Genomic DNA, 12698 nt, shown 5'->3' with positions numbered 1-12698 from the left:
TCTAAGAACAAGAGGACGCTGGCCTGACCCTTGCCAATGATTGAGCTGTGTCATAAATACAGAATGCCCAGCTGAATTTGAATTCCAGATGGATGTAAAATACATTTTAGTGTAAGTATGTCCCCAACATTGCATGGGACACAATTTTATACTGAAAAGGTTTTCCCTGGCTCTCTGAAATTCAACTCTCCCTGGAAGCCCTGTATTTTTATGGCTAAATGTGGCACCACAGAGAAAACAGGGACTTGGCAAGTTCATGAGACTCCAGATCCTGCGGCCCTGGAGCCTGCACCATGTGGGAGCTTCTGTTTATGCAAGGCCATGGGTTTCTTTGGGGTTATGCAGTTTAGCATTTCTGTCACTTGCATCTCCAAACACCCTAGTCACCTCGCCACTCGAAGGCTCCAACCAGGAAGAGGGAGCCCCAGCTCCTGCCACCATGCCAAACCCTGAAGGGACAGAAACCAGATGCTGCACTAAAAATGACAATGGCAACGTTTGGGACCTTGCGCTTGTATTTTTGGAACTGCAGGAAGGCAGCTTGACAGATTTTCTGGAATCCATCAGCTCCTCCTCAGTGTAAATGCTTTACTATAAAGTCACAGAGCGTGAATTCACCTAAGACTGTCAGAATCCCTCGTGAAAACCAGCCAACAAAAGTCACAGCGAAGAGGACTCCTCACAGTCACCAACTACACCAGCGACTCGGGAGTACAGACTTCAGGTTTAAACAGTAATGATGAATTTCCATGGGACTTTACTTAGGGGAAAAAAAACATCAATTAGCTCCACAGGAAAATTAGACTTTGGCTCAAATGTGGAACATTACAAACTAATCCCATCAACCAGGAAGGAGGAAGGAAGGACGCAGCATTGAATGACTGAGGGTGACCACAGGACTGGGTTGCTGTTTCAGAATAAAAGTCGTGGTGTGGGTGTGGGTGCACTTGTGTGAAAGTGTGTGTGCAAGTGTGTGTGTGTGTGTGGGGGGGGATGTATTGGGTCTAATGTCCACCAGCATGGATTCTACATGCGGCACCTGGTAAATCTTCAATGAACAGGTATCATATATACGACGGTCATTGACACTCTTCAATCAACACAGGATTTTGGTGACCATTCCAGCCAAGAATGGACAGACAGTTCCTGTGTCCTTGTTGATAGCTCCAGTTTGAAGACCTTCTCAAGTGCAGAGGCTTTCCATGACACGGGACATACCACCATGGACATCCCACCATCTGGGGCACACTAACCTATAAGGGGGGCACGTCCAGCACAGAACAATGCCGGAGTGAAGGAAAGTTTAACCAGCTGTTTTTGGACATATTTGGCCAAATATCATATTTAAGGATAACCCATTTAGGGAGGCTTTGATGATCCTCTCAATTGCAAAAGACGACAATAATGTTAATAAGCCAAGAGTTACCAGGATAAGGAAGAAGTCTTACCTGTTTCCTCTTTTCAGGGGGAAGTGACGGATCTCCATCCTACAAAGAAGCAAATAGGACATAGATCTTCTGTGCTTCCAGCAACTGACCAAACTCTGAACATAAATTCAGACCTTCCCCACCTCTACCACCCTGCAATCAATTATGTGTTGAAGCAAACTCAAGTAAGCTTTTTTTTTAAAAAAAAAAATTTTTAGTTTTAGGTGGACACAATATCTTTATTTTACATTTATGTGGTGGGAGGATCAAACCCTGTACCTCATGCATGCTAGGTGAGCACTCTAGACCACAGAGCCACAACCCCAGCCCGAATATGCTTTAAAAAAAAATTAACTGTAAACTGAGCCAGAATTATTTTGGAAAATCAGTTTGTTCCAATTAGGACCAAACCTATATACTGTCTGAACAAAAAGTTAAAAACCAGGCTCTATCAAAATTATTTCTGAGCAGAGACTAAACTGAAATAATATTTAGTTTCATTTGCATTCCTCTTTTGAGTAGTTAGTACCAAAGGGACAGTGACGGCCTCCCCCCATGAAGCCACCACCTGAGTGTTCTCTATGAGCAGAATAATGTGGGGGGGGGTAGGATTTGCTCCACATAAAAAAGCACTATTAGAACTTTCAGTCCTGATAGACTTTATGACTTTTAAGGACTGAATTCCTGTCCCTTTAGGGTCCTCGGGGAATATAAATATTCAGGGAAATAAGTAAGTCTCATTGATCACATACTCAAAGGATGTGCTCCGTGGACAAGTCAACATTATTTAAACCTGAGGAACTTCTCTATTTTTCCCTACTCTAGAGCAGTTCAGTGACCCCAACCATGGTAAAAAGTTCGTAGTCGTGTCTGCACTTCCAAAAGAGACTGCATCAGTGAGGAAAAAATAAAAATCAAGAATGCAAAACACCACCATGCAGTTGGTATTCTCTGCTTCGGGATAAAAGGCACCCTCGAAAATCTTGCCTTATGATAACCTAGGGAGAAATCTTAAGCCCCCAGATAAGGGAAAACTTATAAAAATCTGGATAGATCCTTACTATGCAAATGTTTAAACGAATGAGTTAAATCCGTACCTATGACCTAGAAAGTTGACCAAAATAAAGTGCCGAGCAACAAGGGCAAAGTGTTAGACTAACTCTGGCCAGATGCTGCCTGGCAGGACAGCAGGGAGGAAATGTCCTCTGCCGATGGCCCAGTGTGGTGACCACCATGGGAGTGTCCCTGTCCACACCCTCCCTCACAGCAGCCACCAGCCACCTGCAGAGTCTGAGCCCATGGAACATGACAGGTAAGACTGAGGAAGTGAGTTTCTTACTTTGTTTAATTCAAATTGATTCAGCATTAAATTTAAAGAGTCACACGTAGCCAATGGCCTCTTTATCAAAGCAGACTTACAACACAGATCCTCTCTTAAAAAGTCCGTATCAATGGATTAATAAGGAAGTAGTCACACACACAAGCACGTATGTACACATGGGTGTGTTCAGAGACTCTAGAGCAGGCAGCCGAGAAGCACATGCCTGTCACCAAAGGTGGGACTGGATCGGGGCAGAAACGGGTGGCAACTTTCAACCAACGTTTCCGCTTTGGAACTGTTTGAATGCAATCATGTTTGTTTGTTTGTTTGTTTGTTTGTTTTGGATACCAGGATTGAACTCAGGGGCACTCCACTGAGCCACACCCCAGCCCTATTTTGTATTTGATTTACAGACAGGGTCTCGCTGAGGTGCTTAGCGCCTCGCTTTCACTGAGGCTGCCTTTGAACTTGTGAGCCTCCTTCCTCAGCCTCCTGAACCGCTGGGATTACTGGATGCACCGCCACATCCAGCTGAACGCAATCATTTTTTAAGACAGAAGCCATGCAACCCCCTTCCTGTCTCCGTGGAGGGCACGGGACAGGCACAGTTGGCATCATACTTACGATCAGCTCCCGGTACTTCTTTTTGAGGGACTGGTGGCGTTCTCGAAGTTGATTGGCCATGAGCTTGAACTGGTCCCTCTCCTGCTGGCAGGTGTCCAGCTCCTTGGACAGGATCAGCAGCGCCTCCTTCTTGCTCTCCAGCTTTCTCTTGCACACCAGGTACTGCAAAGCAAGGCGCCAAGAGCAGTCAGCCGTGGCTCAGGGCCTGGGTGGAACAGGCACTGGGCCTAAGCTGCCGACTGCGTTTTGAGGGAGCACTTAGCCGGGCACATTTGTCCTTAGGTGACACTGTGCCTACAGGCAGCTACAGGGCCCGATGTGCTATCCCCGAGAGGCAGAATCAAAACCTTGAGTGTTCTTGAACTTCAACAAACTGGGACAGATTAAAATAATTTAATTGTCAAATGAGTTTAAAGCAGAATATTCTTTTAAGTTACACACAGAGGTAAGTCTAGCTGGGCCCCAATTCTGTTTCAGAAAGATGCAGACATCCAGATAAGACTGTGATATAAAGACACTTAATTAAAGTAGTGTAAAAATGTTGCTAAAAATGATCACTCGGTGGTAAATTATTTGCCCAAGTTTTTAAATTTCCCTTTCTGCTTCTCTGTGTTTTCTAAAATTTCAAGAATAAACCCAAATTAGCAAGGATGGTGGAATGTGATAGACATCACTATCCAAAGTACATGTATGAAGACATGAATTGGTGTGAACATTCTTTATATGCAAACAGAGGTATGAAAAATTGTTCTACCTGTGTAATAAGAATTGTGATGTATTCTGCCATCATGTATTTAAAAAATAAAACCAAAAGAAAAAAAAATAAACCCAAATGGTTTCTACAATTAAAATTGAACATATTATTAAAAATAATTTAGTTGGACCATAAATCATGCATAGATTGCTCCTTCTCATAAAGCCCAGCAGACGTTTCCTCAGCTGTAAATTTGTTCATGAACTTAACCATGATAGGTGCAAGTTTTTCTATGATTCAAAAGTAGAAACTAGTTTTAGGAGCTAAGTATTTTGGCCACCCTGAATTCTCCGCCAACACTTGTGCACTTGGCCAGAACTCCTGCCTCCTGGTTAGGGGATTTCTTCATCCCGATCCTCTGCACCATGAACCACCCACACCTAACCATCACCCTCTGTGGCAGCCGGCGTGAGCCCACCCAGGACTCTACTTTTATTGGATATATTGCACCATCTGGTGTTATTCACACATGTGAAATGTGGTACGAAATACCTTTTGAATTTGCCCCGTAAAAGACCAAATTCAGAGCATTCATGAAAACAATTTATAGTTTCATTATACACTCTGACATGAGTACTTTGTCATTATGGACGCTCACACAAAGCCGAGAGAGAATCAGCACTCCTGTCCCATTTGAGTCAATGCTCTTTTATGGACAAAAAGCATTACTCATATATAGTGCCTGCTCGCAACTGACTTTGTTAAGTTCAATTTCAAATAAATGAAAGGGAAAAACGAGAGTTTTGTGCATTAGCGCAATTTTTTTTTTTCCCCGTTGGAAAGAAGTAATTGCTTAGCTTCAAAAACAAAGGGGAAAGAAAAGGCATTCTGAGCTGGGCTCGAGTTCTGAGAGAGGACACTTCACCTTGGATGAGCTTTATTCCTCGAAATAATGAGGTTGGAATCCTGCCTTACAGCGTCCTGGATTCTGAGACTTTGACATCGTCTTGTGGAGGCCAAACAGTTCTGTCGCCAGAGTGATTTCTCAAGAGTAAAATCCCAAAGAGTAGATACCAGAGACCCACCCTGCGATGCCCTAGGGGAGGTATTGAGATTTCACAGGAAAAAGCACCCTTCACCCACAGGTGACAGATCTGCCCTTGTCCCTTCAGCTATTTTTGTGCGGTCAGCAGCCTCCGTTGTCAGGATTGCAGGTGTGGGTGGCACTAAGCAGTCACCTTTGTCCCTTCAATTTTTCAGATTTAAATCTGTGGCCCCAAAGACAGGCGATGCCTTTGACTTGAGGTATGAAGCTCCCAACTGTATGGAGACACTGTAAGCTGCAGCAGGGAGCCTAGGCTGGGACGTCTGGTCTAAAGAAGGGGACGGCGAAGGGCCATTCTTATTGGCAAAGTGGAGATTTGAGTTCCCTGGCCTTGATGGCTTCCTGTTAAGGTTCCAGAGAAACCATTTTCCTTCCAAGGTCCAGGGGGGACCTCGAAGCCAAGAGGGCAGCCACAGCCTCCTGGCTCTGGGTCTAAAGTGCCTGCAAGGAAACCGGCACTGCTAAGCCCCAGGGGCCTGGGCTTTGAGGAGCGGAGCTCTGCAGGGCTACTCCCTTGTGGCCATGGGAAACAGACGATTATAAGCTCCATGGAAACATAAGAAAGGAAATACAGTCTATATAGGACCAAAGCCACACCAAGGAAAGAGCAGTCTTTAGAAAGTCAAGGTTGAGCCGGGTGCAATGGCACATGCCTGTAATCCCAATGGCTCAGGAGGCCAAGGCAGGAGGATCGCAAGTTCAAAGCCAGCCTCAGCATCTTAGCTGAGGCCCAAAGCAACTTAATGAGACCCTGTATCACAATAAAAAATAAAAAGGGCTGGGCATGTGACTCAGTGGTTAAGTGCCCCTGGGTTCAATCCCTGGTACAGAAAAAGAAAGTCAATGATGGGCTGTTCTTTCTTTTGCATGTGATGGTCTAGAGCACTGGCTTTCAAAGATTTTATTCCATGTCATTTATTTGTATCAGCAGGACAAGACTCAGGCTAAGCCTTGCTTATAAAACAGGCTGAAGTGGAGCTGAGCTCTTATAGAGCTGGCAGAGTGGACAGCTACCTGGACAGTCCCTTGAGTCCACAGGGAACACTGCATGATCCAGGAATAAACTATTGCCATGTTAAGGTACTGAGATTTGAGGGTTGTTTGTTATAGTAGCTGAATTCAGCCCATCCTGACTAATACAGCCTACATGAAAAAATGTGAGGGTGTGGGACTGGCGGAGAGTACACTCACCCCTGCCCTGAGCCTGTGTTGTGTCACTCCAATGATGAAGAGGCGTAATGTTACCACTATTCATATTACTATTAACAAGAAAAGGCAGTTGTGTGAAAGTGCTTTACATGTATGATCTCCTTAGATCCTTACCAAAACACAATGACGTTACAGTGTCGTTATCATCGATATTTTATAAATGAGGGAGGATTGAATGAAAGAGCTTAAATAATGTGCCATAGATTGGCAGAATCAGAATTTAAACCCAGATCTTTTTTAAAAATATTTTTTTGTAGCTGTAGTTGGACACAATACCTTTATTTTATTTATTTATCTTTATATGGTGCTAAGGATCGAACCCAGGGCCTCACACATGCTAGGTAAGTGCCCTACCACTGAGCTACAACCCCAGCCCTGAACCCAGATCTTTACAGAGCCAGCCTGGGGAACCCCAATTCCTGAAAAATGGTCAGCATTCTGTACCCCTCCCCCAGAAATTAGAATCATCATGGAGTTGGGGCTACATCTAGTTGGTGTTCCTAGAATACGGAAGGTAAGAAGGGACTGTTTAATTTGGCTACTTTTCTGAATTTGCTAGAATAAATGGGTATGAAAATTTTTATTTATTCATGTAACTCTCTTTAAAACTAGTGCAAGTTTCTCTAAAACATTCCCCAGTGCAAGGCCAGACAGGAAATGAAAAAGAAAAGATCCCCAAGGATCCCTCCTCCGCTTCTTGTGAGGACCCAAGTGGGAAATGGGGTAGAACGGTAAGGCCTGGGGAAGGAATGAGCATTGTCTTCTCAAAGTGGACTGACCCCAACTCGAGTTTTCTGTAAGCTCAACAAACATCTCCTGGGCGCCTCCTTTGGGTTGGGCCCTGAGCAGAGCACTGGTCCCCCCAGAGGGATAAATGGTCCTGCTGAGTGTTGAAAAGCAAAAATGGGGTACCTAGATGATGCAGTTTCCCTTCCTGTTATCCTGAAGACCAGACACATTTTCCCGTCTGGTGAGGGACTGAGCTGATCTGAAGGTGCTTGTGATCTTCATCCCGGAGCGCGATCGTCATACAGGTGCTGGGGAAAGGTTGGTGGGTTTGCTCCGGGCGGCTGCCCAAGCCCCTGCTGGGGGGACACGGAGCATCCAGTAACTCATCACCGTTCCCTTCAGATGCCCCCAACTCCTGCACCCGAAACACATCGGGGGCCCAAGGACTGTGGATTCAGAAGCTAGCGTTTATTTGAAAGTCACCCTGGCAAATCTCTGCCTGGTCTCCGGAACGTGTATGACTGAAATCAAGCCTTTCTCAAACAGTGGTTGCCCCCAGTTAAAGCAGGCATTAGATTTCCACACGAACCTTCAGACTCACACTGTGCCTGTGCCCATTTCCAGAGCCTCCTATTTCCTCTCTTTCAGAATCAGCACCCAAGGCTGGAGCTGGGACGAGCCTCACAGGTAACCCCAGTGACTCTCCCGACGGCAAAGAACAAAGTTCCTGTCAGCCAGAATATCCCAGAACATCCATAATATCCCATGGTGTTTTCAAATCGTGGTCATGACCCATTAGTCTGGGTAGTGAAATCAATTCAGTTGTAACCCTCATTCTCTTTAATAGGAAGGAAGGAAGGAAGGAAGGAAGGAAGGAAGGAAGGAAGGAAGGAAGGAAGGAAGGAAGGAAGGAAGGAAGAAAGAGAACTGAGCAGAAACTGTCCGAGTGCGTCCCGTGCAGTAAGGGTCAGGGGCTTCGAGGGCTGCCACGTTAGAAGTGTGAAAGTCACTACCACTGCACACTTTCTCATTCTTTCAACAGATGTTTAGATATTCTCGTGCCAGGCACAAGAGAAACACAGGTTGGGGGTGGGGTGGGGGGAAAGAGCTTCAGAGATGATGCTGGGCATGAGCGGGCACCAGAGGCACCCGGACAACCGTCACTGCGTGAGCGAGTCACCAGCTCTGACTTTCCGACTGAGGCAAGATCTGATGAGTCAGGACTGAAGTGCGCCATGTTAGCACGCCATGTAAAGTTTTTAAAAATCAGACATTACTTGTGCATCATTTAAGGCAAACGAAGCATTTGCCCAAACTCTCGCTTAATAACCAACACCGTGACAACTGGCACCAGAACTGTTTTTCCCATTATATGGGCCAAGTAGCTGGGATTCAGAAAGGTTCAGTGTCTTTCTCAGGGGCACACTGCTCAAAGCAGAAGTTTCCAGTAGACGTTCCAAGCTCCTTTGACTCTTCGACATTGGTAGCAAGTAAGTTATCAGCAGTTCAACACGTTACCTCTCTGGGATAGAAGCGTATTTTCAACAAGACGCTCCTAGAGGTAACTATTCAGCTCTAAGGGAAGTATCTGTGTCCCACCCCAGGACCTTTGCACAGTCGTTCCCTGTTTGCAGTGCTCCCCCCATTCCCTGGCTTTGTCCAAATCCTTGCTGTTTCCTTTTCTGGATGATCGTCCCTCTCTGGTACCTCTGGGACTCTCAGTTCCATTATCTGATTTTACTTGGCTTTGCAGCATTTACCATTACTTGACCTTGAGTTACACATCTGGTTATGGGTTTATTTTCAGCATCACATGACAGCAGACGTCATTCCATTCATCCCTTCTCCCCAGCACTGAGAAAAATGCAAGGTGCCCACCTGGTGCTACAGCACAGTGCTGTGCAAACTGTCTCCACCCATCCTCTGTGTGTAAGTGTAAATATGTCCGTGGAGATGTCAACTAGGTGACAAAATGAGAAGGCAGGTACAGTCACACGCAGAGAATGAGGAAACCCCAACGCATTCTCACCCCAGCTTCACAGTACCTGTGGCATATGTGGTCTAGATGCCCACACTCTCAGCAAAGAAAGACCACAGGAATCAGCCCCGGCTCCTCATGCTACAGACAAGGCAACTGGGGCTCCCCATGTTGAGGTGACTTATCCAAGGTTGCTGCAGGACCCAAGGTCGGACCTAAACTGAGGATTCTTTTCAGTCCAAGCATAGTGCTCCTTTTATGCCACCAAATTCATACAAACTATGGCTAGTCCATAAGCTTAGAATTTATCATTTGTCATATAGAAGATAATAACGAAGGTAATAGGTAGCCTGATTATCAATCACTAACAGTACTAACTCCAAGATGCTAAACACCGTAAGAAAGTTACAAAACTCTCAAAACAGAGAGAAATGAAGCTTGGGGTCATCGTGGAGGTCATAGCAGAAGGAGCCCAAATGTGGGCCTTCGATCTTGGCTTTGCCACTTTCTAGCTATGTGATCAACTACTCAGCCTCTCTTTTTATTAAGTGTCCCCACTTAGTGGATATACAGTGTTAGGGACAAAGCTGTCCCTGCTTAATAAACAGGGATAGTTTTAGTACTGTCACAGGATTGGTGCAAGGAACAGTTCGTATATGTGAAGTGGTCAGTGTCGAATGTGTGTTGTCATTGCTGCTATACCCTAAGAACATGAAATGCAGAAAATTTCATCTCTGTTATAATAACATTGTGTTTTACATACACTTCATTTGGGGCATTATGTCTCTTTTTATCACGAGGAGGGAGTGATCACAGCTGGGCAAAGAAGGCGTTCAAAGAGCTGGAAGAAGATGCGTCATTTGAAATGCACCCTAAAGAACAGGGAGAGGGACACACAGTGTTTGTGGACACCACAGCACTGGGTGAACAACCCCCAGGCAGGGACGCAGCCACAGAGTGGCACAGAGGCCAGCGGCCCCGCTGGGAGGAGCTGGGTGCAAAGGGAGCGGCGGCTGCCTGGGCTGGCCGGGTGGGTGGGTGGGGGAGCTGGAGGGACAGGCCAGGTCCTGGCGCTGCTGAGCACTGTAGGTCTATCAGATCTTATTAGCTGGAAGGAGCCTAAAAGTCTGTGGATGGGAGAGCATCACCAGGAGCCCTCTTAGGAAGACAGCCCCATGCTGGCATCCTGTGGAGCAAGTGACACCACACTGCACGGGGTGGGCAGGGGAGGAGAGAGCAGCCTGGCCCAGGGGCCACCCAGACACGCCACCCACCCTGCAGCTTGACGGGATTTGGCAGACCCCAGGGAACCCACTGACTCTGCTGCTTCTCAGTGTTCTCTTATCACACTGCCTAATGCGACACGGTCAGCAGGCGCTGTCCAGGCAACCGCAGGCCCACGTGGACTCAGCCATGACACCTGGTATCAGTCCCATCAGTGGGCCAGTGGGTCACCTGGCTGCCCAAACACAATCCAAAGGGCCGAGCTGAGCAGGGCAAAGCCAGGAAACATATCCATTTCCAGTCCCTCAGGCAGGGCCAAGGGATCTGCACTGAATTCTCTTTATGCTGATTCTGTTGGTTGGGTCCACACGTAGAATAGGGACCATGGACTCTTGTTCTCCTTCCAGCCTCAGGAAAGCAGGAATTCGGTTACTTTTCAGGAAGGGGAAAGGAGAAGAGGAATGAGCATTTTGTGAATGCTGACTAGGTGCCAGGCCTGGTCTGGGGTGATGACCACAAGACCTTTATTTGATCATGACAGCAGCCACAGCAGCCCCTGTTTGGTGGTCCTACTCTTCTCCAAACTCTGCTCGATGCTCCCTGGAAATGTCATATAGGACCCCTACAGCCGCCCTCTGCACCAGGCTGTAAGACCAGTCCCATCTTCGAGATGAGGACACTGAAGCTCAGCGGGGCCCATCATCCTTCATCCCAAAGGCAGGACATGAGGGAGCCACTCGGGTGTTGCACCTGTCAGTCAGGACTCTGGTGGTGAGCGACTCTAACACAGGAAGGTGCTGGAAGGACAGGGGCACCAACAGCCTTGGCAGGAAGACAGCACAGGTCTAGCTAGGCAGCTCTGGATGCCGGGGACAGGAAGGACCTGGCACCACCAGCTGTGAGGTCTCATTGCAGGAAAGTTCTGGCTGCAGATGGGGTGCACTAAACTCCCCTAGGCCTCGGGCTCTCTGTCTCTCTGTTCAAGAGTGTCTCCAGCTGGCCTCTGACGTGCCATTCTTGGGCTGCTTGGGGACAGGGAACCGGTCCCCAGTCCCTGTTGCATGCAGGCTGTATCCAATGGTCACACAAGTGAGAAATAGAGATGCACGGTGGGAACAAATGCTCTCCACCCCAACTCGGGGGAGACCCTTCCACTGTGTTTATTTCTCTGTCTTGCTAAAGTCCCCCTTCTTGTGGTTCATGAGTAAAGGTTGTATAAGAAACACTGGTCGTTTAATAAGAATTTTCTTTATGTGAGTTGACCTCTGCACCCCTGTGAACCACGCAACGGAGGCTCAGACGCACTCCTGCTGAGCCCCCACTGCTGCAACTGCGCGTACACTGGCCACCAGGAGCAGGAAACAAGCCACACACCGTATGCTGGGTAATCAATGAACTGTGAATGGAATACATATGGGAAAATACACCCAGTTTTCTGGCATGTATACTACCTATCATGAAATATTTTTATTATCCATTCAAAAAGAGATCTCTTTTGAATTGCATTTCAATTACACTTTTTAAAGCAGAATTCATCACTCATTTGTCCATGTAAACACATGCCCACACACAAACACCCTGGAGGTAGCCTCATACCCTTCGTCTTACAGACCCTAATCCACAGTTTTCTCTGTTGAGTGGCTTTTATCTACCTGTTTCCTGTTATCTGCAATAAAGCAAATCATAATTGCTACAAGGAAGATCATAATAATTAAACGACTATCTGACATACTACATTACTATTTGGATGGCTTTACGACCAGATAACTACAGCTGAGAGATGAAGGTGGCGGGGTGTCAGGGGGGTAGCTCTGCCAAGTGACCCTCTCAGCCAATCTGTGACTCGTGGTCTTCGGTGACTTTTACTGATGGGATCAGGCTAGCGCTCATCAGCTGCTGCAAAGCCCTGCCCACTGATCCACCAGACTCCCTAGGTAACCAGAAACACACGGAGCTGAAGGGGTGGTGTTCAGGAAGAATTTGGAAGCTTCCCACTGCAGACCACCTCTTTCTCAGAGGACCCCCTGCCCCGTTGCTCTAGTTTGAGTCTTCCCTGTCCCCCAGAGGCCCTGAGTTGCAGTCTTGCTCCCTGGAGCCTGCTGTTGGGAGCGGAGGGGAGGGGACCTTTGGAGGCGGGGCTTAGAGGAAGGCCTTCGTGTCCTTGGGAATGCCCTGGGAAGGGAGGGTGGGGCCCCGGGCCCTTCCTCTTTGGCAAACTGGCCATGAGGTGAGTGCTCTGCCACGCGAGATCCCACCATGATGCGCTGACTCACCACAGGCCCAAAAGCAGCAGGGCTACCTAACCATGGCCTAGGACCTCTAAAACTGAGCCCAAGTAACCCTTTTCTCTATGTAAGTTGACTATCTCCGGGGATTTGTTACATTGT

At 47.2% G+C, this 12698-nt stretch overlaps 1 protein-coding gene across 3 annotated transcripts in view; it reads right to left on the bottom strand.

The window, feature by feature from the left end:
* The window catches only part of Ccdc149 (coiled-coil domain containing 149), a 91558-nt gene that overhangs the window by 57042 nt on the left and 21818 nt on the right, over nucleotides 1-12698 (bottom strand). For all 3 annotated transcript variants that reach the window (XM_026403777.2, XM_026403760.2, XM_026403769.2), the window contains exons 2-3: nucleotides 3373-3534; nucleotides 1449-1487 (exon numbers count right to left, since the gene is read on the bottom strand). In XM_026403777.2, the coding sequence (XP_026259562.2) occupies nucleotides 1449-1487; nucleotides 3373-3534 (201 nt within the window). The remainder of the gene's footprint in view (nucleotides 1-1448; nucleotides 1488-3372; nucleotides 3535-12698) is intronic.

Source organism: Urocitellus parryii, chromosome 10 (genome assembly GCF_045843805.1).
Source record: "Urocitellus parryii isolate mUroPar1 chromosome 10, mUroPar1.hap1, whole genome shotgun sequence".
In the NCBI taxonomy this organism is placed as follows: domain Eukaryota; kingdom Metazoa; phylum Chordata; class Mammalia; order Rodentia; family Sciuridae; genus Urocitellus; species Urocitellus parryii.
This window is presented reverse-complemented; position numbering and strand designations above follow the sequence as displayed.